At 48.5% G+C, this 25,093-nt stretch overlaps 5 protein-coding genes and 1 long non-coding RNA gene across 10 annotated transcripts in view; all 6 read right to left on the reverse strand.

The window, feature by feature from the left end:
* Positions 1 to 552, reverse strand: part of LOC136196323 (lariat debranching enzyme-like) — a 4,554-nt gene extending 4,002 nt beyond the window's left edge. Inside the window, exons 1-3 of the mRNA XM_065985853.1 lie at positions 524 to 552; positions 352 to 468; positions 224 to 298 (exon numbers count right to left, since the gene is read on the reverse strand). Of these exons, the coding sequence (XP_065841925.1) occupies positions 224 to 298; positions 352 to 468; positions 524 to 529 (198 nt within the window). The 5' untranslated portion in view covers positions 530 to 552. The remainder of the gene's footprint in view (positions 1 to 223; positions 299 to 351; positions 469 to 523) is intronic.
* Positions 553 to 595: 43 nt separating this feature from the next.
* LOC136196316 (uncharacterized) lies at positions 596 to 3,968 on the reverse strand. Of its 2 annotated transcripts, XM_065985840.1 has the most exons (11): positions 3,654 to 3,968; positions 3,074 to 3,278; positions 2,596 to 3,021; positions 1,935 to 2,543; positions 1,794 to 1,880; positions 1,637 to 1,738; positions 1,410 to 1,576; positions 1,240 to 1,362; positions 1,113 to 1,183; positions 917 to 1,057; positions 596 to 865 (listed from the first exon to the last, which is right to left on the reverse strand). In XM_065985840.1, the coding sequence occupies exons 2-11, from the start codon at positions 3,120 to 3,122 to the stop codon at positions 712 to 714; spliced, it is 1,929 nt and encodes a 642-aa protein (XP_065841912.1). In that variant the 5' UTR covers positions 3,123 to 3,278; positions 3,654 to 3,968; the 3' UTR covers positions 596 to 711. The 2 variants fall into 2 exon arrangements, with proteins under 2 accessions (XP_065841912.1, XP_065841911.1); XM_065985839.1 differs by having other exon boundaries at positions 3,074 to 3,968.
* Positions 3,969 to 4,103: 135 nt separating this feature from the next.
* LOC136196319 (fibroblast growth factor receptor 2-like) lies at positions 4,104 to 7,127 on the reverse strand. Of its 4 annotated transcripts, XR_010672132.1 has the most exons (13): positions 7,037 to 7,127; positions 6,886 to 6,981; positions 6,724 to 6,831; positions 5,569 to 6,420; positions 5,409 to 5,513; positions 5,219 to 5,341; positions 4,988 to 5,151; positions 4,807 to 4,929; positions 4,678 to 4,748; positions 4,580 to 4,620; positions 4,424 to 4,523; positions 4,213 to 4,368; positions 4,104 to 4,156 (listed from the first exon to the last, which is right to left on the reverse strand). XR_010672132.1 is itself a non-coding variant. In XM_065985844.1 (12 exons), exons 3-12 carry the CDS (start codon positions 6,764 to 6,766, stop codon positions 4,275 to 4,277), a joined length of 1,716 nt encoding a protein of 571 aa, XP_065841916.1. In that variant the 5' UTR covers positions 6,767 to 6,831; positions 6,886 to 6,981; positions 7,037 to 7,127; the 3' UTR covers positions 4,104 to 4,274. The 4 variants fall into 4 exon arrangements, 3 of the variants coding, with proteins under 3 accessions (XP_065841916.1, XP_065841917.1, XP_065841918.1); XM_065985844.1 differs by having other exon boundaries at positions 4,104 to 4,368; XM_065985845.1 differs by having other exon boundaries at positions 4,104 to 4,368; positions 6,724 to 6,981.
* A 713-nt stretch (positions 7,128 to 7,840) lies between these two features.
* Positions 7,841 to 21,183, reverse strand: LOC136196309 (intermembrane lipid transfer protein VPS13A-like). Its single transcript, XM_065985833.1, has 54 exons — positions 21,076 to 21,183; positions 20,979 to 21,022; positions 20,880 to 20,922; positions 20,726 to 20,824; positions 20,570 to 20,677; positions 20,445 to 20,512; positions 20,354 to 20,392; positions 20,232 to 20,291; positions 20,065 to 20,112; positions 19,950 to 20,012; positions 19,845 to 19,899; positions 19,673 to 19,791; positions 19,497 to 19,618; positions 19,364 to 19,438; positions 19,227 to 19,302; positions 19,118 to 19,180; positions 13,850 to 19,060; positions 13,738 to 13,803; positions 13,604 to 13,684; positions 13,401 to 13,552; positions 13,102 to 13,348; positions 12,969 to 13,052; positions 12,798 to 12,917; positions 12,643 to 12,744; positions 12,504 to 12,584; positions 12,343 to 12,453; positions 12,188 to 12,277; positions 12,072 to 12,131; positions 11,891 to 12,016; positions 11,698 to 11,831; positions 11,502 to 11,637; positions 11,031 to 11,447; positions 10,864 to 10,973; positions 10,665 to 10,815; positions 10,476 to 10,616; positions 10,368 to 10,425; positions 10,248 to 10,314; positions 10,080 to 10,188; positions 9,973 to 10,032; positions 9,863 to 9,919; positions 9,683 to 9,807; positions 9,551 to 9,632; positions 9,399 to 9,494; positions 9,283 to 9,346; positions 9,135 to 9,208; positions 9,000 to 9,080; positions 8,896 to 8,941; positions 8,714 to 8,837; positions 8,596 to 8,659; positions 8,488 to 8,538; positions 8,356 to 8,438; positions 8,178 to 8,304; positions 8,068 to 8,121; positions 7,841 to 8,017 (listed from the first exon to the last, which is right to left on the reverse strand). The coding sequence occupies exons 1-54, from the start codon at positions 21,173 to 21,175 to the stop codon at positions 7,970 to 7,972; spliced, it is 10,272 nt and encodes a 3,423-aa protein (XP_065841905.1). The 5' UTR covers positions 21,176 to 21,183; the 3' UTR covers positions 7,841 to 7,969.
* Positions 21,184 to 22,241: 1,058 nt separating this feature from the next.
* On the reverse strand, positions 22,242 to 22,867 carry LOC136196329 (uncharacterized). Its single transcript, XR_010672136.1, has 3 exons — positions 22,775 to 22,867; positions 22,422 to 22,697; positions 22,242 to 22,368 (listed from the first exon to the last, which is right to left on the reverse strand). It is a non-coding gene; the product is annotated as an uncharacterized lncRNA (long non-coding RNA).
* An 807-nt stretch (positions 22,868 to 23,674) lies between these two features.
* Positions 23,675 to 25,087, reverse strand: LOC136196325 (caspase-6-like). Its single transcript, XM_065985857.1, has 2 exons — positions 24,988 to 25,087; positions 23,675 to 24,927 (listed from the first exon to the last, which is right to left on the reverse strand). The coding sequence occupies exons 1-2, from the start codon at positions 24,992 to 24,994 to the stop codon at positions 23,810 to 23,812; spliced, it is 1,125 nt and encodes a 374-aa protein (XP_065841929.1). The 5' UTR covers positions 24,995 to 25,087; the 3' UTR covers positions 23,675 to 23,809.
* Positions 25,088 to 25,093: the final 6 nt, after the last annotated feature.

A 25,093-nucleotide genomic window follows, 5' to 3' on the forward strand; every position in this document is an offset into this window, starting at 1 on the left:
TTACGGTAGTGAGTGCATGTGTCTATAGTAAGACTAGTGAAAAATCGTTGTGAAAGGTTTCGAGCTAGATAGTGACCATGGATCATTCGTACATGAATCCCAGTCGCCAAAAAAATGTGCTGAATTTGAAATAGGAGAGGGGCTCGTAAGAGTAACGCTTCTTTTGAAGCGAGCGTCATTCGAAGAAGACGAAGTCCACTCTAAAAGTACCGTGCTCTCTCACCTTATGAAAAGTCTGCATTTGTTTATATTTTGGTGGAACGGACATCGATTCCAAATCTTTTGCGTTTCGTACTGCCTTCGTTTGCCGGTTACGATTCGTTCCGACGCATTTTTATGCGTTCTGCTTACTTGAAAGTCGCCGCAGCATAGGAGAAGATCGATTTTGATGGCGTGTTTCGATTCGATGAAGGCAATGGTCTCGTAGATCCTGTCCAATTCGCCGTGGCAACATCCCTCAATTGCAATCTAAATAAGATAAGCGTCGAGGAAGCAAGAAAGCAGCCGTTGGAGAGCTGCTTACGTGCATATCTCCAGGAGAACGTGAACGTGTATCTCGGACAGTTGATATAAAACTATAGAACCGCACTGCACGTGAGGACATACTACTCACTGTATATTTGACTAAAACAGGGTGATTACATCCAAAACATCTGTAGGCGTGTGCACCACCAAGACAGCAAACTACGCAGCGCAAAATTTACTTCTCTTTTAGAGACTGCCTATTGCAGAGTCAGCGTCTGGTTCTGAAATTTCTTGCACCGTTTTCTCTTGTTCTTGCATATCTTTGAATTGATTCACCAATTGCGAAAAGCATGGGCGGCTGTTGGCTTTTCGCTTCCAGCAGGAAACCATTACACCGTAACTATGATTACAGATAGATACGTTTATAATGGAGTGGGGCCCCCTCACTTACAAGTCATCTGGACATCCTAAGGGCTTTGCCATGCGGTAAGATGTCCTTGAGAGGAGATCGTAGAGTTGCTCAACAGATATTCCAGGATAGGGCGTCTCGCCAAGGGTAGCCATCTCCCAAAGCAAAATACCGAATGACCATCTTAGTGAGCACAAAAACAACTCGATGGGAAGACGGGGGAAACTATTGTACTAACACGTCACTGAATTCTGTATAAATTTTATTGACGAGAGCCTCTGGCGCTGTCCATTTAAACGGCAATGCTCCCTATAATATATACACAAGCTCGTGACATTAGCGTTGTATATCTCATTTTTTGAAACCTGAGATTTCTTGCGATAGTATTCGAAGTAGCGAACGTCTCTGGCCAGGCCAAAATCCGATATTTTCAGTACTTCGTTTTTGCTAACGAGAACATTTCTGGCGGCCAGATCGCGATGAAGACACTGTGAAGACGACAGATATTGAGACGAACTTCGTGTACAGTACTCACTCTTTTCGAGGCGAGATATTTCATTCCCGACGCAATTTGAAGTCCAAATATAGTCTTCTTCTTGAAATAAGACGCACCGCAATCGACGAGACCTTGGCGTCTCTGAGCTCGCAAGTAGCTGAGCAGATTTCCTTGTTCAGCAAATTCAAGTACAACCCATAGTGGCCCTACAGCACCACGACATAAATTTTCAGCGGTGAAATAAAAATAAAAACGCGTACTCTCACCGTTCTTGCTGCAGACGCCTAAAAGGCGAACAATATTTTCGTGATGACCAATTTTAGCGAGTATGCCAGCTTCGGCGGCCAAATCTGTGCCGTCGCACCCATCTACGTCATACGATGACTTAAAATAGAACAAGGAGTTTATCTAAGAACAACTTACGTTTAGCTATTTTTACTGCCACCTCTGTACCCGAAAAAAATTCTCCCTTTGCAGTCGCTTTCATCACAACGCCAGAATACCCTTCACCTGTAACAGAAACAAAAATTTTTTAGCGATATACTTGACATCGTTTTCACTCGCCAATTGAATGGCCAAGCGTCAGCTGATAGCGGGAAAGTTCCCACTTGGTCAGCCCTATTGTTCTACTCGTTTCTTCATCGACCCAACGGAGCTTTCGTCGTCGCCACCGATACAGAACAATGCTAAATATGGCGACAAAGCCGGTGGCAACGACGGCGCATGCTGTCGCCAGAAATCGAGTCGTGCCGCCGCTTTCGCCTCCGCCTCCACCTCGTGGTGCGGTCGACTCAACGACGGAAAAATCGGACGTTGTCGCTTGAAGACGAACAGACGAATTGGTTCGAGTCACGTTGACTTGGCCCAGCACGAGACTTTTTTTATAGACGGACGAATTGGCAATGCAGGCGAACACGTCATCGGCAGTGTCGTCGTACGAATAGGTGTCAGGTAGATAGAGCGTTGACCCATGCTCGATGCGAACTTGATGAGGAATCAAACGATAATGATCGACGTCGTACGTCACTTGCTCCTTCGAATGTCGCCAATAGACGAATATGGGGAATTGTCCGTGGTCGGAGCTGAGGTAATCGTATTGACAAACCACCTGACTTCCTCCCGTCACCGTCGAACTATTTAGAATTCCTCGAACGGGAATGGCCAATTGAGGATCTTTGAGAAAGACTAAGTAGGGCTTTTTTTAACGTGAAATCTCATCGGATACCTATTCGGCGAATTTTCAGGCTCTTTACGATTTCTCCGACGTCAAACGAATTCAATTGACGAGCACAAATGAACGTTTCGGCGGACGCGTTTACCGCAACGGGGGCGGCAACGCCGAGCCGAAAGAACAGACTGATTCTCGTTCCCGTCTCGCCGTCTTCCGTCACAAAGCAAGCCGACTCGTTGCGACGAGCCGGATCGCAGCACCAGGGCACCATTGTCACCTCGCCGTCGATCTGACGACGCCACCAGCGCGAGAAGTGAAGGCCGCGTGGCGATTGGGTGCAGCACGAGCAGCCGCAGATCTTCTCGCGACTGGAAGTCAGGTAAACGGTGCCGCCGTCGACGGACGTCCGTGCGCACGGTTTAGCCCGAATTCGCAACTCCGATCGACATGTGGTTTTCCCCCCCGCCGTCGGCGCGACCACTAAAGACCGACAAAACGATCGTTGACCGTAGGGGAAATGAAAAACGCTCACTTGATCCAAGGGTCAATGATAGGAACACAACGGCGGGAAATCGAACCATCGTACGTACGTAATATGGAAGAGTGGTGAAAAGGTCGAGATGCCGTCTCTATTGTATAGTATCGTATTTTGATAGAGGGTTTGCCTGACACCTCGTTGACTCGTCGCGTGCTACGAAGTACAATAGGCACCATTCATCCATAGTAAAGAGGAGGAGCTGTTGGGAGAAAAGAGGAGGAAGAAATTCATTAGGGTGGAACGACGGAAGGAATTAATTAATTACGCGGGGTATAGGGTCATAAGACTAGAAGTTCATCACATATAGAATCTTCCCCCGCTTAATTAGCACGGAAATGAATGAAACACACTTCCAACTTTGCCATTAAGCTTTAATTATCGCCAGAGACTCTTGCCCATATATACAGCGAAGAGTTGGCCTTGAGAGTCAGACAAAGATCGAAGTCGCTTCAGAGTCAGAGAAAAGAAAATGATTACGAATTGGATAGCGTTGCTGTTGGCTTCTGCCCTTTTTCAAGTCTCCTTTCAAGGTCCCGCCCGTCCTACCCGTTCCGCCCGCACGTCATCTACATACATTTTCCAAGCAGAAACAGACAGCTCCTTCTTGGCAAGCAATGACAATTGCACAGAAGTTGTTTCGAGCCCTGACTGCAACACTACTGCTTCGCACTGGAAAAAAACCAGTACGTTTCTTGGAAAAAAGAGAAACCCCTACTACTACTACTACGTCTTCGAAAATGTCAAGTGCGAAGGCCGCCTGTTGTCGACAAACAATGACAGCACTTTTTTGACACTCCAACATGAGAATAATACGGTTAACAGTTCGGCTTTGCGCGTATATGAATATAAAAACAAAAGCAGCAACTATCTCTGCGCCATCAAATACGGCAACGGTACTATCAAAGATCGCAAAGCGTATCTAATCTCAGCAATAACAACGAATAAACGTGGAATTCGATTGCACCAACTGCCAGAGGTAGTAAAAAATTGTTCCGATATCGATGGCACACTGCATAGGGGGATGAACGTTTCGGATGTGAAACCACAACACCGCAGCTATTTCTTGTCACATTTTTACTATAACACGAGTTTGCATGCTGTAGACTAGACTAGAGACGTTTTTTTTGAATTACCTAAGTTATGATAAAGGAACGACACAAATGAAGAGAGAAATCTTTTTCCCTCAAGTTGTTTCCTACCCTACATTCCCAGTGAGCTGACAGACCAGCTCAGCGAAGGCGGGGCGCTCCTTTGGATCCGATTTCCAACAGACGACCATAGTTTCGTAGCTAAACAAAAGGACGCGCGTTCTTCCCTGTTCGCTCAAAATTAGGAATTTTTTACAGAATATCGGGGCAATTTCGTGGACGAGACATACGATAGCCGTTGCGAGACAGGAGATCGTAAAGCTCTTCAATAGGCACGCCGGGATACGGAGTCCCACCTGCACGAAAAACTTCCCTATTCCTTTTCAAATAAATAAAGAACTTTGCACGTGACCTAATGTCGCTATTTCCCAGCAGACAATTCCAAAAGACCATCTAACAAAGGAGCGGTAGTACGAATGTCGTTTTCTGGCTTTATGCATGCTATCTTACACATCACTACTTTCGGAGTACTTTTTAAGTGTGAGAGCCTCAGGAGCTGTCCATCGAATAGGCACTTTGTCCTGGTATACCGTCGTTAATTAATTCAGCCAAAGTCAAACGCATTACTCTTCCTCTTACTCGACTTTGCTTTCTATAGTAAGAATTGCTTCCAAGATTTCTTGCTAAGCCGAAGTCAGATATTTTCAGCAGATCGTTATCATAGACTAAAACGTTTCTGCTGGCTAAGTCCCGATGAACCATCTACATATAGATGCTTACACGTGAATATACACGTGTAAGTCTCGAAAGATTCGTGTACATTTTTTTCGGCAAGAAATTTCATTCCTCGAGCGATTTGCAGGGCAAAGTTGATCATGAGAGGCTCGAGGGGTTTGCTATCGCGATCACTTCGTTTCGAACGAAGATACATGGTTAGAACGCCGTGGGTGGCGTAGTCGAGTATGAGATAAGGAATATCGCTTTCTGGAGCGTGAGAAAAAAAGGAAGATATTGACCTTGGAGAGTGAGGAAATCAACCGAAAGAGCTCGCCTTTGTCTCGGCATATGGCGAGAAGAGACACGACGTTCTCGTGGCGCCCAGCACCACAAATCGTGTCTGCTTCTTGCAGAAAACGCTCTCGCACGTTGCTTTCATCCTCCTCGTCTAAAAAGTCTGAAAAAGTGGGAGCCCCCCTTTCTCGTCAGCTCGTTTAATTAATTAAAAATTGCTCTACATTTACCTTCTCGAGGAATCTTTACTGCTACTGTACCGTAAATTTTGTGAGAAGATGACACCGAGCCGGAAATGATCATGGCTTTCTTCACAACCCCAAAATAACCCGTCCCTAGAATAGCGGCGCCCTGTTGTTATTGAGAACATTTCTATTTCTTCTACAGTACCTGCGTCGCCCAAGATTACTAGCTGCAGCTTCGATATCTCAGGCACTCCGTTCCAGTATACGCCTCGTGCCTTTTCAGAATCCCAGACGGATGGTTTGCAAGTCGGACGTCGCGAGATGAGTAAGACGGCAATGAGAAGAACGAAGAGGAGAACGGCAGCGACAGGAAGGCCAATAAGAAGAGAAACGGAAGAATTGGAATTAGGAAACTCGGACGTGTAAGCGAAGGGCGACGACGACGACGACGACGACGACGACGACGACGACGACGACGACGACGACGACGACGACGACGACGACGACGACGACGACGACGACGACGACGACGACGACGGCAAAGACGACGTAACGGGCGTCGACGACGACGACGACGACGACGACGACGTGGCGGACGTCGACGACGGCGAGGAAGAAGTGGCGGTCGTCGATGGAGCTATGATTTCGGTTCCCGGGGTAACGCTCCAAAAAACGCTATGGTCATGGCACCGAATGCATCGGTACGTAATTTTTCTCTCCTCTTTTTCTTCGTCTCGGACAACCAAGAACGTCGACGGATCTTTCTGGTCGTGCTTGTAGACCTGATAAACGTTTTCCGTCGAGTCGCTGTGGCACGGAACGTCGCGAAAGAACGAGCCATTTGACGCGTGAAAAGCCACCCAGGCAAAATCTCTGCAGTCTGCCAGTTCCACGGACCATGGGCAAGGACAGCAGTAGTAGGTCTCGTTAGTAATAGTGCTGGTAGAGTTCGTCGTCGTCTTATCGGAGCATAGTTCCAGCCAGTCGTCATCGCCAAAGCAAATATCGCTTTGACATGCTTGCTTGATACTACTTGGGAGCACACGAGTAGAAGCAGCTGGAAATAGAAAGAACAGGAGGGAGACATAGTTAAGGAGATAAAGACTTCATCTACGATGACGATATTGCACAGGAACCTTACGCAAGTGTTTACAAAGGAACTTAGCAAAGGGGGGGTTCAGTTGTGATAGTTAAAGATGGGGAAAGCGTGCCCTTCTCAAAAACGATCTAGTTTGCATACATAGCCCGTGATGTTAGAAGAAGAATTACCGAGAAGAGAAGAGGGCGACGAAAAAAAATTTAGGTATAGTAAGAACGCGGAACGACACGCGGAATGTGAATGGAAGTGTGGAAGCCTTACTTAGACACAGAATAAAGGTGACGAAGCCTTTGTAGGGTTTCATGGCGGCAGTTTTTGGGAGAAGAAATTGTCGCGTCTGCTGTGGGCTGGAGGAATGAGAGAAGTGCGCTAAAAATAATAGATGCAAGAGATCGCAAGAGGGGGCCCCCCAAGCTGGAATACGGCTAAAGACATCCTGTTATGTCCCCCAGGTGGATCGAACCGAACAGCCGCTGTCGGTAAACGCTGCAAAAGACGCCTGTGTCTTGTAATGACGTACTGCTCGCAACTCTCAGTGAAAAACAGGTAAGGCGAACGATTGTCTACGGCCTACCTGCCATGCTGCTGGGCCAGGGCCCGGTGCGATGCCATGAGGTTCGCTTTCTTCTCTCTTGGGCAACCCCGGATACTGTTTAGATATTCATTTTGGAGCCGACCACCAGAGTTGTACGGGTGGAGCCCGTATAACGGCGGAGGGAGGCTCTCTCAAACGTGATCTTAGGGCCGGAAGTGTCTGTATGTCTGTCTGTATGTATGTATGTCTGTTCGTCACGCTTGGTATTGTGACGTAACTTAAAAACCCGTTTTTTCGTACAGCGCATGCGCGACATGGGGCCCAAAACGGTGACCCGAAAAAGGCGATTTACGGCGCGGATAAAGCGTTTTTTCTTTCATAAACGGAAAAAATGCTTAGAAACCCCTGTTTCAAATTGATCTGTGCTATTTTCCGTTTCATAAATGCACTGAGAAACCGAAATGAGAGTTTTGATTGTCACGCTCTGACGTCACAATCAAAAGTATCCACTCATGTACAGTTTGTACGTGGGTATGTATGCGTGTACGGGTAACAGGAAATATGACCCTTACACATGCATATGTCTTCAAATACTTAGCAAATTATAAAATGCAATACAGTACGTCAGAAAAGCGTGTAATTAGCAATTATGTAGGTATGCACAGTATGTACGTAGGACTAAGCTTTAGGGGCTAAGGGCAGGGATTACTACAGTACGTGAATATGTGGCAACATAAAAAATTTTGACGTCACGCTATGTAATGCACTCGCGTACTGTTAGCGGTGGGAGGCTCTGCATGATGGCAACACGGTGAACACCGGGCCATCATTCTCTAGTATTACATAGTACCGAGAAATTAATTTGCTAGCACGAGCATTTCTTCTGAAGCGTCAGCTGAGTACAAAATCAACAAATTATTAGGAACAACTGCAAAGTAGTGCATGCGTTCATGTAGATTTATATACAGTCAATTAGGAGCTGCGAGTTTCTAGCACATGCGTCAGCTGCAAACAGAATTCCTGTTAAAGAATGCAAATTATTAGCTACAATTTGCTATCGGCCATCTTACTGTACACTGTTCTGATGTCGGGAACGTCATTTCTCTAGAACGCTGCTTTCCTTTCTAAGAGAAGAATACCGTACAATACTTTGGGACTTTCTGGGGCCGAAATTACGCACTATTGCTACAAAAGCCGTGTTGCCATCAAACCAAACAGGATCCTCGTCGTGATATTCTATCCCCGACAAATCAATCGAGTCGTCTTCGCTGACTTTTCTTTCCGCCTCGCGAATTTCAAGAACATGTCTACGAAACGTGTCAATTGAACGAGCAAAACTGTTAGGATTCGAGTCGTACCTCGTCGTAAGAATCAGCATTGTCAAAGGGCCCAAATTACAATGCCAAACGTAGCTACCAAGTGAATACGGCATCGGAAGAGCCTGCGAAACTCGTCTCACTTCTTTGCCCGAATAGACTTTCAGTACTTACTTTGACAGTGAGATTTAGTTGTGCAGTCTCTGCAGAATACGGCTGGAGAGCCTATATAAGAGTTTAATTAATAATTAAAAAACAGTCTCCCATGGAGATTGTACTCACTTTGTTTCGAATGCAAAGACGGGGAGGACGAACTCTTTCTGGCTTGTCTCTTTCAGAATAATTCCTACAGTTCTCAGATAAGACGATGATCTAATCTAAATCGGTTTCGTTTGCTGACTTTCCAAGAGTGTTCAGAGTAATTGCCGCCATGTCCATAACTCCTCCCGCTGGCCGTGCCACCGTGCCCACTAGGCCTTTACCGAGACCCTTGAAAAACCCAGAAGCTCCTTCGCGGCGAGCTCCTGTGCAATTCAGTAGCAAAAACGTTCTCTTTGCAATTACGCAAACTCAAGCATTTACCTTTATAGGGTTGCCTAATCAATCCAGTTACTCCGTGAATAAAGCCCTACAGTAGAGAAAAGGTTTATAGAATGAAGTTAGACTTTACGTTTCCCGCCGCGTGCCATTGCTAAGGCTTGTCCACCCGATTTGAGGTTCTGGCCGACCGACTGGCTTTCAAGTCGTTGAAGACGTTTGGCGCGTTTCTACATTGCAAGCATGCATGCATGCGTGGTTAGCGGCAATATACAAGATTTCACCCTTTGAAACTGCTTGTCAAATGTCAGAGAGGCAATTCTCTGTCCAACAGACCCGGCCACCGAAGCCGCTCCACCTAAAAGTCGGTTTTTCAAATGTTAAATAATAAGCTGCCCTATGAAATTTCTCCAAACATAAAATTTTAATTACCAGATATGTGGCCCAGTGCTGAGCGGACGGACACAAGCAAGTCGTCTTTGCCTCCTTTCGGACCCTACACAAAAAATGAAAAAGCCAACAAATGCGATGTTTGAAAAAATTCTGACTGGAACAGAATCCAAGGGAGACGTCAATTCGTTCACTATTCCTTGCCATGGACCCAAAACAATGATGCCTACTACCTTGTACAGCTGCGACAAAGCCTAAAATTTGGCTTCAGCTTGATACATTTAACTGGGGTCGCTTTATGAGTGCAAACTTGATGGTAGAAGTGCGACGATATGAGAGACAGTAGTTCAGAGTTGTCTAGATGAACAGTTTCTCTGTGTAGTCCGTTCAGGCTAAAAAACCGACGCTAGGTTCATCTTCACATTTGGGTTGTCACTATTGCCTTATATCGACGTCTTTTAGAGAAGGGGACACTCCCAGAGAAGACAAGAGCGACTGAAAGCGATCAAAACCGCCACGAGATTCCGTGCTCGACACTTTGTCGTCGAGGGAAGCATTCACTTTGGCCTGCGTAGAATGAAAATTCACCTGCACGTGGTACAGAGAAAATCGGCACGTTAACCTGAATTCTAGAAATTTCAAGGAATTCATATAAATGTCTCTGGTGCGCTTCGGTTTCCTAGGCAACATAAATATGCTCTATGCAAAAGAAACGAAACAAAGGCTTCTCACCTGAATAGCTTGATTCATTCGTGCATCTATTGTCAATATTTCAGTGAGTTCTTTCTCAAACTACAAACGATTATAGAGAAATAGCAAAGAAAGGACGCTATTCTAACGTCAAGATTTTCGCCTTTGTCACTTTCAGAAACGTCAAAAATTCTCCAAAGAGCGAAAAGAAAACCTCTGTCAACACTAATCTCTATCGGCTTCAATTCCGCTTTCATTCTTCGAGGAAGAAAAAGACCAATAACGAAATGCATCAGTGAATATAACTCTGAACTCACATGCAACGACATTTTGACGAGCCCGAACAATAACTCTTCAGCATCACAAAATCGAAGAGAGGAGCAACTAAACAACGCAACCATCGCATGCAAACGACTTTTGCTCGACTACAAACTGACTCTGCTTTCGCGAAAATGCGGCAACGGGGTACGTGGGATGATCGAGCTGATTGTCGAGCTACGGCACGTGTAAATCACTCGCATAAAAAAATTTCGAGATAAACGTACTTGGCCTGTCGCTAGTTTTATCTGCGTGACGCTTCCAACGTCGGAAAACGTACTGTGTAGCCAAAATCCGGGATGGAACTGTCGTCGGAGCGACGAAGAAAACGGCTTTTTCATACGAGCTCCGTCTGAGTCAAAGCAAACCTGCCAAAACCCATTGAGCGATGAAGATTTCTGTTTCACAAGTCCTACCGTTATTTCTTGGAACTGAAAGTCCGCCGTTCCATCCTCTTCCCACTTTTGTCGCGCCTTTTCCAATAGGGCACAGGTTGTTGAATCCAGCGGAGTCCAAAAGCCCGGTTTTTCCTTGTCGTCGACAATGAGACGTTCCCAGACGACCGATCTAGTATTTATTGATAAAATAAAAGCTAAAATTAAAAAATGCACTTACGAAGAAAGCGAGAGATAAGCAACTTCTCGAGGAAGACGATCAACGAAGGAAAGCGAGAGAAAATTGAACGACAAGAACAGCTCGGCGTACGCATTTTGTTGATGAACGACCTATACGACGATCACATGTGGAAGAAGAAGAAGAGGTGTACGCGCTCGAGCTCTCACCTCGGCCGCCTTCTGAGCGATCGCCTGATCCGACGTAAATAGAAGGGTTCTCTGCAGCCCATCCATGTAACACACCCAATACGCCTCTTTGCTGACGGCCTTCGACAACGATCTTCGAAAAAAATCGCCTCTACCTCTATCCGTCTCGTTCCTGTCGTCGTTTTCCTCCTCCTCCTCCTCAAGTGCGTTTCCGTTGGCGACGGTGGATTTGCTGCGGTTTTTAGATTCCGAGCTGGAACGGCGAACGCCTCTTTTGACGGCGGCAGAAGCGGCGGCACTTCCACCCCCACAATCGGTGGCGTCTTCCTTCGCTTCGGGAATGGCGGAGAGGAGCAGAAGAGCGCCGACGTCTTTCGCGGCAACTATTGACGACGATCGCGTTTCGGTTGGGGGAATCGTAAAAGAACCACTTCCGTCCTTAATTTAAAAAGAGATAAATGCCCATCGTATCCAAACAGTGAGTGTCCTTACGGCAAGAAGGCTGTTGGGTGGAATTACTTCGTTTGAGCCGGAAACGTTCCAATGCAAAAATCTCGGCTTCAGAGGTTCGTCCCAAGTATAGAGAGTCGATTTTTCAGAAGCCAAAAGGTGAGTTTGGTTGCAATTTCTGCGAAACAACGACAAGGTTAGACTCGATTTGATCTTGACGACGATCGCGCTTCGTTACTGCTGATGAAATTCAATCGTTGAGTCGCGCAGATAATTGCAAAGTCGCACGGCTGCAGCTCCTTTGTAGTACGGCTCCAGAACGACGAGCCGACTGATATCGACTTCTCTGACCGTTACACTGATCGGGGGACGCTTTAGGGGGGACCCCGAATAGGAAATTTCAGAAGAAGAAGCTATGTATGCAGTAGTACCTCGTTGGACATTCGGAGAACAAAACTAGACGGATGCTTTGAGCTGAACGGCCACGACGACAAACGCGAATCGACGTATTTAACGCTCATGTGATCGTTTTCAACGGAAGGCCAAAACGGCTGAGTCTGCAAACAAGCAACGGAGGCATGTCTATGAGACAACTAAGCGGTGGTATCTTACCTCTAAAGGCTTCACAGATGTCCACCGTAACGAACGACATGGAGCAAATTGAAGCAAAGTCTACAATAACATCATAGATATTTCTTTTGTCGTTCGCATGCAGTGATCGATCGCACCTTCGTTCGATTCACAACAATCGTAAGCGGGTCAACAAATATGATTTTCGTCAACGTAGAAGACGACGACAAGGAGCAGGTGACTTGCATCTGTAAAAATTGTGATTAAGACATTAATTAAGACACTCCACTTGCGTCTGGTTCATGACACTCACTTCGTGCTTAACGGCTTTGTCCGTACAGCAGGCGACGATAGACGTGCTTCCAACGGCGTCTGCCGAAACGTCTTTGCTCCATTTATCGCGATTGTCGCAACGTAAATAAATCTGAAAAACGGTAGTAAATAAGAAAGAAAGCGATCAAAGCAATCGTGCACCTTATGCTTCGCCCTGCGACCAAAACTGATCAGCAGAGGCTGCCCGTGGACAGGCTTTAGACTGTGACTGCTTAGCGACGACTATAAAAATAGGCAAGGTACAGTACTCGAACGCAGCACACTCTGATATAACACTTACCTCTCTCACTTGCAGTGCAAGCGGAGTTCTATCAATCAGCCAATGCGAGCAATAAATCGTCAATCGAGTCACTCCGCTCTTGGACACAAACACGGCCAAACGCTACGAAACCCCAATATGAGAATTTCACAACTGGACTACGTACTCGCGCAGACCAGCTTCCGTGTCTGCCCCGAATTCTCCGCAAACATCTTCAGCGGCACTTTCGACTCGTCCGAAACTTCTTTCGTCATTTCGAAACGCCCCGCCCAGTTGAATGCCTGATAGTCATTGATCTGGGAGAAAAAAGTTTCACAATCTCGTACACCAGAAAATGCATTTCTCACTCGAATTTTGAACGTCGGAGCGGTGCGAACGGCGAGCTTTACTTCCTTGCCTCTTTCCAGCGTAGCAAACTCTTCCTGCGAACCCTAAAGGCGAACACTGGACGCGAACAAACCGAACATTGAATACACGAACCTCCAATTGATAGAGAAGAGAAAAGGGAAGTTGGTTCTCGAGCGTTAGAGGCGACTGCAACTGCATGACGACAGCGGCGGGCCTCCAATTTCGTCGATCTCTCATTGACGCCGTCTTGCAGTCTATCTCTCTCCACGAAACGTGAACGACGAATGGAGGAGAAGTGTCGCCGTGCTGCGAGGAGCAACAGAGCAATTCCGACTCGACGTTGCCAGTCGGCGACCAGCTTAACGCCTTTTCGCATTTTCTGACGTCACACGAGGCTCCAACAAAGTAACAGGTCGAAGTCAAAGTTTTACCTGTAACCTTCTGGCGTTATAAAAATATTTCCTGCGAAGGCGAAACGTAGTGGAACGGACTCGATGTCGCCTTGTTTTACAACCATGATGTGCTGTGGTTCGTTTCCTTTCGTGCACGTTACTTCTACAGTGCAATTCAAAGAGTTGCGAATCTGGGATGACGAAGGAATGGTACTAAAACCGAAAAGTATATTTTATTTAACCTGCAAAGGCGATTTGATGTCGATAAATTTTCCGTTCGATTTGCACCGAACAGAACACAAGGCAGAGCCGTTCAGCGTATCCTAAACAAATCCACCAAACATAGGAAAAAGACTCCTCTGACTGTCTCACTGACTGTCGCAATAGGCATCAATATGTCAGCATCCCTATCAACAGGAATCTTCACCGACCCGTTCCCAATCTTGGATAGAAATAAAAAGTAAAGATCAAAAGAGAAACTTTCGTACCTTGATTTTAAACAGATGTCTTTCATCTAGAATCTCGCTGGGACGTCTCCTCTGTGAGGCCAACGGTTCGTCGTCGTCGCCGCCGCCGTCAGGAAAATGGTCACCCAAAGAGTCTTCCTCTTCCTCCTCTTCCTCCTCCACAATTCCAACGTCTTCGGAAATCGCCCCAAATCCATCAAACGCCAATCGTCCGTAGTCGGCGTCGCTCCCAATCCGTCGCGGCGGCAACACAGCGCTCGCCGACGTCTTGAAAACCAAGTTCGGAGTGACCTCGACAATTCCGACCGTCGGCGACGCTCGATTCGACGTGTCCTGCGACGACTCGCCAGGCAAAACCCAGGGACTATTCGTCAGTCCCCGGTCGAAGCCCAGAGGCGACTCGACACTGCCCTCAACACTAATACCATCCTCTTCATCGTGAGTCAACGAATGACTCGTCTCGCCGCCGCTGACCCAGCGAGCGTATAATCGACTCCCGTTCTCCGGCGCCGGCGACGACGACGACGCATCATTAGTCGTGTGAACAAGCGAGAGACGCTTCGAGCGATCGGTCGCGCGACAGGCCAATTCGATTGCGCCGCCGGCGCGCGGAACGCAATAGTCGCTCGACGACGAAGCGATCCACGCTTCGGGAACGATCGTCGCGTCGCAGTCGTCGACCGCGTTCGACACGTACAACGTGACGGCGTCGAGCGACGGGTGAAAGAACGAGTGACGCTGCGGCAACAACGTGTCGCGCGACCATCGATCGTACGCCGTCGAGAGCGCATTCAAACCGATTGCCGAGACGACGATTTGAAGCGGCTCGAACGACGTGACGACGACGCAATTGCAAACTGTCAGCGACGACGAAGCGTCACCGTCGTCGTCGTCATGACGACTGTCTAACCGAGCTGTACGATTCGAGTGCAAATCTCCGCCATCCGTTTCGTCGAGCTCTCCGTCGTCGCTACGACTTTCCGTCGTTTCCATGACAGCGCTATTTCGTCTCGGCGCCAAGTTCGGACTGACGAGAAGACCGCCGGCACCGCCGCTAACGAACGACGACGACGACGACCGGCTGCTTCGTCGCGCCGAACTGTCAAATCCCAACGTATTTTGTATCAGTTCGTCTTCGACGCGAACGTCGCCGAAGAGCAGCGGTTTGTTGAGATATTGAATGAAGCAGAGGGATACTGCCCACGGTCGATAGAGCCCCTCCTCGCCGAATTCGACGGGTTCAACGAGCGGTTCCCACGTCTCGACGCGCGCGTTGTAGTACTTGAGCTCAAGCGTAGCGTCGGCGCCCGCCGTTGGGTAGTGCGACCAGTCGCGCAGTTCGAGCACAACGTCGATTTCGACGGCGAGCGCGGGACGATAGACGTTCTGCTCGGGCGTTTGAAAGATGACGGAGACGGCGTTCGTTCTCACGACGAGTTGCTGATCGATTTGGGCGCGACGTATCGGCGGCATTCGAACGGGAGTCGAAACGCTCCATTGCGTCACGTCGACGGGTTCCGCTTTGAAGGGATTCGAGGAAGACGGCGGCAAATCGACGTCGTCGTCGTCGTCGTCGTCGCCATGACGACGAAAAGATTTCCACAGGGAGTCGATCGTCAGAAGAGCGGAGTGATAGAGAGTCGCTTCGATTTTCGACACCGATACGCCAATGATTTGCTTCGAGTTCGTCACGAGTCCTTCGACGTCGGCGTCGAAGGGACGCACGAGTTGGATCGACGTGCGGCGCGGATTATTGAATACGTACGAGACGACGTTGAGACTTTTCGCGACGACGCCAATTCGTTTCTGGCCTCGATGCGACTCGATTTTCCCGTCGAAATTCGCCGACAGAGCGAGCGCGCTGCAGTTCGTCGTCTTCGCCTTTTCAGGCACAACGATTTCGATGGCCGGGCAGACGAACTCGATCGTCCGCTTCGTCGCTTCGCTATCCGTCCCGTCCGTTTCGTCGAGAGTCAAGAGCTGAGCGGCGGCGTGGCCGGCGTTTCTCGCCAAATAGCGACCGAATTGCGACGCGTCGAACGTCCCTTCGCCGTCCGTCGTCTCCGTCTCGAAGAAGTCGCGTAGCTTGCGGAAAAACTTCAAGCAGAAACACAGTCGAATCTTCGCCATTTTCAATTTCGTCTTATCCCACTCATCCCTCGTTTCGTAGTCGATTAAAAACATCTGATCCGTTTCGGAATGCCGAATAATGTCCTTTATTGCGCCATGCCTATTGGGACGACAATCGCGCACGGTGACGGCGCGAACGCGCGCTTCGATCCGCCGTCGCCCGCCGCCGTTTTCCCGTCCGTCCACCTGCACGTCGTCGACGACTAGAGACGCGAATTTCGCTGACGCCGATCGGTCGCACGTGTCGGGTGTCAACGGCGGTTCGTCGGCGTAAAGAACCACTTGTAATCGTTTAACCGAAAAACGACATTTCAATAAAAGACCGCCGTTTCCTCGATCGGGAAAATCCTCCTCGACGACGGTAACGACGGGCAAAGGCGACGACGGTGTGGGGCTTTCTTCCCTTTTAACGGCAGATTTCTCGCCAAGATTATCTCTCATCGTTTCGCAAATATAAACGTAGTCCTCTTTGCCGAGGTAAAAGTTCACACGATCCACTTCGCCCCACACTTGAAATCGCGGTGGCGGCGTCGTCGTCGTCGTGGCCCCGTCCAAGCGACGCGTTGCCTCCAAGCGCACTTCAATTGGACTTAGAAGAACGCGACGATGTTTCCAGTTGCCGGCGCGACGATACACGCTCAAACCGGCAAAGCTAGCCTGATAATGTTCGACGCCACTCGTCGCCGATTCGCTGTCGAAATTCCTCAGCGACAAATTGCCAACGCTGACGAAAAACGCGTTCGTCGACGAGACGCTCGTCGGCACGAGCACGGCCGGCGAATCGACGAGAATCTCAAGCCGAATCGGTGATCCAGCGCGCTCGAGTTCGACGACGCGAACGCGCGCCGTTTCCGAAGCGACGGCGGTCGCTTTGGCGAGACGCGCCCAAGCGTCGGTGAAACTGCGAGCGAGCGCGTACAAGTCAGCAAAGAAACGATGCAAATAAACGACGTTGACGCGACCGACGCTGAGCGCGAGCGTCGTCTCGTCGCCGTCGCCGCGACGACGAAGTGAAACGCTGAAGAGATGATCGCGCGTTCGGCCCATCGAGATCACTTCGCGATACATCGTCGCAGCACCGCCGTTCGTCACGTCGACGCTGCGCAATTTCGCCTCGACCGCTCGTCCGTCTCCGCTGCTCACCGACGTTTCGCCGCGAACGTCTCGCACCGTAATCGTTGCCACGCAAAGGCGATCATCCGCGACGTCGATTTTGACGGTTTTTAATCGTGCCGTAATTCGCCACGAGTCGATTTTTTTCTCTGCCACCGCCGACGATTTTAGCTCTGGCTCCGGTTCCGAAGAAGAGTCGATTTCTAGACGAGACACGGCACGCGATAAAACGTTCTCATTCCAAACGAGTCGATCGTAAAAGGCGCGTAGATCAAAAAGTGACTGCCGATGCACGGTCACGTCGATTTCACCGACATCGACGCTCGCCTCCCATTCCCAGCCGGTGTACGCCGTCGAACGACGATCGCATCCGCGCACCGAAACGACGATAAAATCGTCGACGAGAGTCTTCGCGTGGACGAGTCGCAGCGGACCGTCGTCGTCCTTGACGACGGCGCGACGTTGAGCGTCGACGATTTCGACGCCCTTCAGACGAACGCTCGCGTCCCAGTTGTCGCGACGAACGGAAACGCGTACGACGAGACCGGTCAATTCGGCTTGAACGTAAGCGACGGCGTTTCGATCGACGTCCAAGGCGAATCGATTCATGACGAGATTGACGTCGACGAGCGATTGACCGCGAAACGTCGACGACGCACCGTCGGCGGCGGCGTCGTCGTCTGAAAAACCGTCGTTCGCCGTATGAAACGATGCTGTATCGTCGTCATGAATCGCTTCGCGTACGGCGGCAATATCGCTTTTAAGCGTGTCGTGATACGAAGTTTTGAATTCTCCGCATGACGACGACGACGGCGGCGGCGCGTCGAAATGCTTCGCGACGGACGTGAGAAGAGTCAACGCTTCGATGAGTTTCTCGTCGTTCGCTCGAACGCAAAGCTCGTCGACGTTCGCCTCGACTTTCAGTCGCGCGACAAGCGGATTCGTCGTCGCTTCGACGGATTGAAAGAGACGGACGAGAAAACTCATCGGGGGTAGGAGATCGAGCGACGAATCGTTCGCCGAGTCGTCGAGAGCCCGACGCCAATCGTCTCGCGCGCCGACGACGAGAATGCGACCGTTGGCGAGATTAACGTCGTAGCGAAGAAACGGCGAGTCGACTTCGCGCAAGTCGGCTCGATCGCGCAGCTGTTTGACGGAAAGTCGGCCCAAGTCGAGAACGAGAGCGCGGATCCCCGTCGTCGTCGCCGTGGCGCGTCCGTTCTCCGGCAAGATGAAGCACGGCGATTTCAAGTCGATGTCGACGACGACGATTTTCGCCTTTTCTAACGCGTAGAGTAGATTGACGGCCGCCTGAGTGCGAAATTCGTCGAGTTTGCTTTCGGCGTAGCGAAGAAATCCGTCGGCGTAGTTCGCCTCGTCGACGGTGAATAGTTTACCGAGTTCACTGAGCGTCGGCACGTCGAGAACGATCTCGACGGGACTCAGTTGGACGACGATCGAAGCGTCGGCGTCGCTCGAGCGCGGATTCGTTCGCAAGTCGAACCGAAAGAGTTTATCGGAGTTATCTGATTTGATCATCGATAGGAGAACGGGCTCGTCTGTGCCGCTCAACTTCGCCGACGATCCGCGCACTTCGACGTCGTTCACTTCGGCGGCGACGTCGATTCGCTCGTGAACGGGGATGTTTTTGATGACGACGTCGATACCGCGGAGATGTGCCGACGCGGCGAGGTGCCGTTGGCGTTCGAGCGCGACGTCGAGACGACGGAGCGAGAGGCGGACGCTCCACTTGACGTAGTCGGCGTTGTTTTTGACCGACGTGAGCGTGAGATCGTGGCCAATTGCGCGGTACATTTGCTCGCGCTCGGGTGGCAAAAGACGATCGAAGAAATCCGCGTAGCCTCGTCGTCGTGACGGCGAGGACGACGTTTTGTAGCCCAGCCAGGACCAGATTGAGTCCGACAGTGACGTCAGTGACGAGAATATAGACGTTTCTCGCGTTTCGGATTTCGACAAGTCAGGCGACAGCTGAAAATTAACTTGGTATCCATTAAAACTGCTTGGAACTTTCTCCTCAGCTCTCACCTGTTTTTCAGCCTCGACTCTGGCTAGACAAATACTTGCTGCACTCAAATCCTTCTCCAATCCCTAACAAACATTCAATTAATTGTTCTCAAAGACTTACGAAACTCACGCATAGGCTCGACTCCGGTATGGATTCGTCTCTCAAATAATTCTTGTAGTGATTCAAGTACTTGCGAAAAGAACGCCTAGTAAAGATACACTGGGAGGTTGGCATGTATCATTAGCATCTATTTCTAAGATAATTACCACTGATGGCTGATGCGACTGGGAGACCATCTCTTGTTGTGAGTTTCTCTTATGCCAGTAATTGCGTACATCCACCTACAATACAATATATCAGAAACGAAACGTTCAATAGATGGCGCTTGGCTTGGCTCACCACTTGCGAACGACTATTGGTGACGTAGGCCGTTTGAGTGGAAGCAAAGGACGAAACTTTCGGTACTCCGCATTGACTTTCATCAGTTCCCACAATTCAAACATTTTCACCAAATCGCGAAACTATTCACAAGGCATTGATTTCGTTTGAGAATATGAAAGCTCGCCCATTGCTACCTGAGTGTGGGACAAGCGAAGTGAAACGTGATCTAGGTTAATCTCAGCTGAAAACTTTGGCTCAGAGGAATAGCCTCGGTTTAGCACGAGCAACGCTTCCAGAGCAATCGGCTTCAGAACTAAAGAAAATCGCTACACACGGAAATATTCCAGTTAGGAACTCCTCTCTGACTGTAGCAATGTTCCGGTGTTATATTGTCTTCACAAGGAATTTTATCTTTGAGATCCTAAACAAGAAATCCTAGCAGAGCGTCTTCTAGACTCACTTTACTATTACCTGCCATGTAACGGTTTCCAACGAACTGTTCCAGTAGAGTGACAACGCCTTCAAAGTCAATAGCTAAAAGAGAATGCTGGTGCAGGCCACGCAAACTAAAAAACTCGTACTGCACCTTAGAAACTAGGTCCGGTTGCTTGGACTTAGTGTCAGCTGAAGTACTCTATAAATACAAAAAAATATCGTGAGAACAAAACGTATTTGCTAATGGTGGTTCAGTATGAAAAGGAAGTGGATGCTTGGCCATTGTCTGTTCATTGCCTATTGTGCATTATGGTATACCTGAACGGTAAGAGACTTAAGAGTAATCCCAATGACGAACGGTTTCTTGGGAACCGATACCTGAAGACAGAGATTGTATAATAGGTATCACATGCCTTCAATTTTAGACAGAAGGAGCTTACTTTGTCTCTGTACAAAATGTGGATGTTCTCAAACGTCAACTAAAAAAGCAGATTAAGAATAGAAGGGACGAAATCACGGCTCACAGCCAACCTCAATGTGGCGCAACGCATAATTCAGAACAGTGTCCCAAATACTCCAAGACTGATTAGATGACTCGCCTGCAAAGACGTCCTATCTATAGACACATGATACGTTTGGCCATTTTTTGAAAAAACCTGCTTGCTGCTTTCTATATTCCTCGGCTGCTTCTTCAATTTGCTCGATCTGCTTCCTCTTGATCAATTCCTTCACTCTAGCCTCCAAATCCGCATCGTAGGGCTTAGCTACGACCAGAAATCTCATTCCGATTATTCGTAACAACAAAGGGATACCTTCGTTTGGTTCAACAACGACGTAAAGACCGCGAACGCGAACGGAAACGTTGCCAGTACTGAATATCGTGCTCCAGGGTATTCTCAAGTCGAATTCCTCTACCCATCAGAGAAATAGGTAGCAAATATCGCAGAAAACTCGTATCTCACGTACCTAGTACGCCCATGGTGACCTGCACGGGCCACCCAAGATCGGCCTGCAGTGACGCACGAACTTAGGTGGATTATACTAGGAGGATAAGAATCTACTTGCCAGTGCCTCTGGTTTCACGTCCAGCGGGCCGAGGTGAAGGTGTCCTGAAGCCTTTGTTACAGCGATTTACTGGTGTGATCCTCCCTGGGGACCTCACCTCCAAATATCGATCCGCGAACGTTAACGTCTTCCACATTCTTGACAAATCGAGAGAGCTGACGGTGGAGAAACCAGACAGCGAGGTCCTTTATGGACATGATGGAATTCTGGAATTCACGTGACAAACCCGGACATATATTTATTTACATTTATTGAAAATTGAAATTGAACTCATTAGAACGAGTCTCTGTTATTAATTTTGTCCGCCCGCCAGTTTATGCATCCATGTTAGCATGACCCAGGTCGCACCACGTGGAGGTCTGGATGCTTTAGCGACCCAAAAAAAAGGGTGCGTACTCCCTTGCTGCGAGTCCCAAAGCTTGTGTACACTCTGCTCGACCACCAAGAGCGCATGAGCCGACGCGTCCATTAGCGGAGCTATAGACCGGAGTCTATGGGTGATGCTCCACCAAGCGCACTTGGCGGCATCCCGGCCACGCCAGCCCCTACAGGTCTTACACAGAGTGATTGCTCACAGAGTGCCTGTAATCACTGACGCGCCGTTGCTCCTGGACAACGTACGCCCAATAGGTGACGCTCGCAGCTCCGGGATCGAGTCTGACTCTGGACCGAGCGCACAAGTTCAGAACTCCAGCTAGCGAAGGAAGTAAGCACGATCTGACAGCAGCAATGTACCCGCTTTATATAGTGGACTTGGGGCACTCTAAATGTTGAGACGGTCGCATTTTCTAGCAGCAACACCTCGTTTTTTACCATGATTGCGCTCTTCTGACATTTCTGCCACGTTTAGGATGGTAACGACGAGTTGTGAGGAAGGCTGCACTCAATTTTGAGACAAACGGAGAAAAAAGAACGTTGATTCAAAATGCCGGTGGCGTGAGGATACGTGACGCCCTTTTCCCGCACGTGATCTAACGCACGTTGCACCTCGGGGCCTCTCCTAGCTCTTTTCTCGCTGAGCTTCGTGCCATTGCTATATTTTGATGAAATTCATTCTGTCGACAGAGATCAGCTTTCTTTCTCCCAGAAATGACGTCATGAACGACGAAAATGCGAAGACCTACCTCGACGAGAACGTACAGTCTACAAAACTGCTCGGCGAGCCTCTTTTCCTGCACAGAATTGCTCTAGATTTGCAACAGGAGCATAAGAGTGACATTTTGGCTTGCAATCATGAATGAACGAAGTGCAAAGCTTCAGAAATACATAGAAGAATGACAATTATGAGATTTGATGCGGTTGAAACAGGCGGTCGTATAAAAGAAGGACGAAAAAAGAGGCGTACAAAGACGTTTAAACAAGGTGCTTGGCCTGAATCAATCAGAATATCCTAGAGACACTGATAAATTATTATTATTTAGAAATTCACTCAGTTTCTGTTGCCTTCAAAAACTGCAGCTATTTGAGCTCCATAGCCTTCGTTCTTCATTGCTTTAATAAGATGCCTTCTAGTCGCCTTCGTATGGTGCTTGTTTGCCCAAGCGTCCAGCATACTCTGAGCTCGATCCCGATTATCTCTCTCTTGCTCGAATCCGTCCAGGTCATATGATTGGAATCTGGGCTCCGGTCCCAAAATGTCACCAATTCGTCGCCAATGCAATTGAATCCTCTTCGCCACTTCGATCCTTTCATCCCGAGTCACTTTCGTGTCAAGGTAACCTGCACAGATTAGATACATTGTAGCTATAGTGTCTTGCTCAGAGTCAAGGCAATCGTCTACAGTCCCAAAGCCTTACCAGCCATTCAAATGACTTCTGGATTCAGATTGACGGCAGATTGGATTGACAGATCGACAACAAGGGACGAAGGTGTGAACGCACCTTATAACGTACGCTATGACCACAAAAACCGTTCAGATGGCCACAAAACGACTCGACGGCTTCGACGGCGGGCGAGGAAATGTCGCCATCTCTTCTAAACTTCGGAATGTGGGTCGTTTAAGTATTCGTATAGGCAAGAGAAAGGGCACAGACGAGCGACGAGAAGAAAGATCGAAGTCCGCCGCTAAAAAATCGCCCTAATTTCCTCGATCGCCGCTACCAATCGCCATAATTTCCCTCGCTACTCGAAGCTAAACGAAGAACAAAGCAGGATCTGCGGAATATTTTCGATTGAGCCTTGTAAACTCGAACGGGGGCCCCCTTCACAGCGAGAACGAATGGACGACACTAGATATATTGACGTCGAACAATTAGCGATTAGCTACATCTCTCCTCCTCCCACGTCCTCTTGTTCGGCTAGCCGCCGCCAGAAAACGTATATAGCAACGTATCGAGCATCTCTCGATGACATACGGAAGCAGAGAACAATTTCTGCTCTAGATTGAAGTTTTCCTATAGGTTCATCATGCTTAGTAGTTTCTGAACGATTTACAGAGGTCTATACCTGATACTAAGTTGTCTTAGCTAATTTGGTTGTGGCATTTCTTGGTATCCTTCCAGGGGAATCTTCATTTCCTGCGTTATTTCACCAGGGTTGATTTTTAACGGGACGGTGTCTTGTGCTGTTGTTTGAGAATGATGCTGGGCTCTGCTCGTGCGATCTGGTCCAAATGCGTTGCTTCCGTCGTCCTGTAGTCGGACTTGCTAAGCCACATACCTGTATGCTGTCGAACAGAAAACAGAAAACTTGGATAGATCAACGTAGACCAAAAGAACTACAAAGATGACAAAATTCTCTAATTCTTCTGCAACATTAGAGCTACTGTTTGTACCTTCAACGCAACAAAAAATCGAAAAAGTGGCTAAAAAAGACAAAGTGCACAAAAGAACTTACTGAGGAGGTACATAGTTACAAAGATAGAACTTTCCTCTCAGACTGGAGACAAATTGAGGAGCTTGCATCACTTCTGAGCCGCCTAGATCCATATGCCCACGATCTTCTGAAACCAAGCGATTCACCATACAGTGAATCGCAGCCACATCACGACGGGTGTAATACTTCTTGATCACTTCGACCAAACGAAGCATATACCAGGAGCCGCGACTCGTTTCGCCAAGATAACGAAACGACCGATCTCCAAACGACGAAGAGTACCCAATAAAGAAATCGGCGCTATTGGGCATGGATGGAATACTGATAAGGTCAGATTCAACGGGAGGAGAACTCTCCTCGCTTTTATGGCAATCCGAGGCCACAGTACCAGCATGCCCTTCGCCGCGGCACGCTTGGAAGAAAAAGAGCTTAGGCTTGCCTTCCAATTGCTTGCTCTTGAAAAGATTTAGAATGCGAACGATTTCGATTTCTTCATTGTTGACATCGAAGAATGAGGATTCGTTGCCGTGGGACATGAGAATGAAAACGGAGCAGGAATACCCGGTGAAGTCCTCGTGGACGAATGAATTCACCGCGTCAAGAATTTGATCTTTGGTTTCGTTGACTATTTGAATTTGGCGCTGACTGGAGCCTCTTTCAAATTTCATATCTTCGTGGAAGATCTTGACAAGACGATCACCGTCCTCCTTGGAACCGATTCTCTCTTTGGAATTTTTGGATTTAAAATTGTTGACAATTAGAATCTTGCCAACGTTTTTCTCATACTTTGTGATGTCTTCTTCTTCTTCAGGCACACCATCGCTCCTAACTTCTATTGGAGTCGGTTGAGCAGAACTAGCTTTGAAAACTTCGGAGATTTGTTCTCCATAGCCTTCCTCCTTCATTGCTTCAATAAGATGCTCTCTAGTCGCTTTCGTGTAGTGCTTTTCTGCCCACGCTTTGAGCATATTCTTAGCTCGCTCGCGATCATCTCTCCCTTCGCCGAATCCGTCCAGTTCATGCGATTGGAATCTGGGTTCCGGTCCCAAAATTTCGCCAATATCTCGCCACCTCGTTCGAATCCTTTTCGCCGCTTCGATTATTTCATCCCGATTCACTTTCAATTTGGTGTAATCTGCAAAGATTAGCTTGCTAGATAGATTCAAGTCAATCGGCTACGGTCCTAAGGCCTTACCAGCCATTGAAATGACTTCTGGACTTCAGCAGAGATTGACAGATTGGCAACAAGGACGAAGGTGTGCCCTGGAAGGTGTCAACGAGTGTACCTTTATAACGTACGC

This window comes from Oscarella lobularis, chromosome 15 (assembly GCF_947507565.1).
Source record: "Oscarella lobularis chromosome 15, ooOscLobu1.1, whole genome shotgun sequence".
Taxonomy (NCBI): Eukaryota; Metazoa; Porifera; class Homoscleromorpha; order Homosclerophorida; family Oscarellidae; genus Oscarella; species Oscarella lobularis.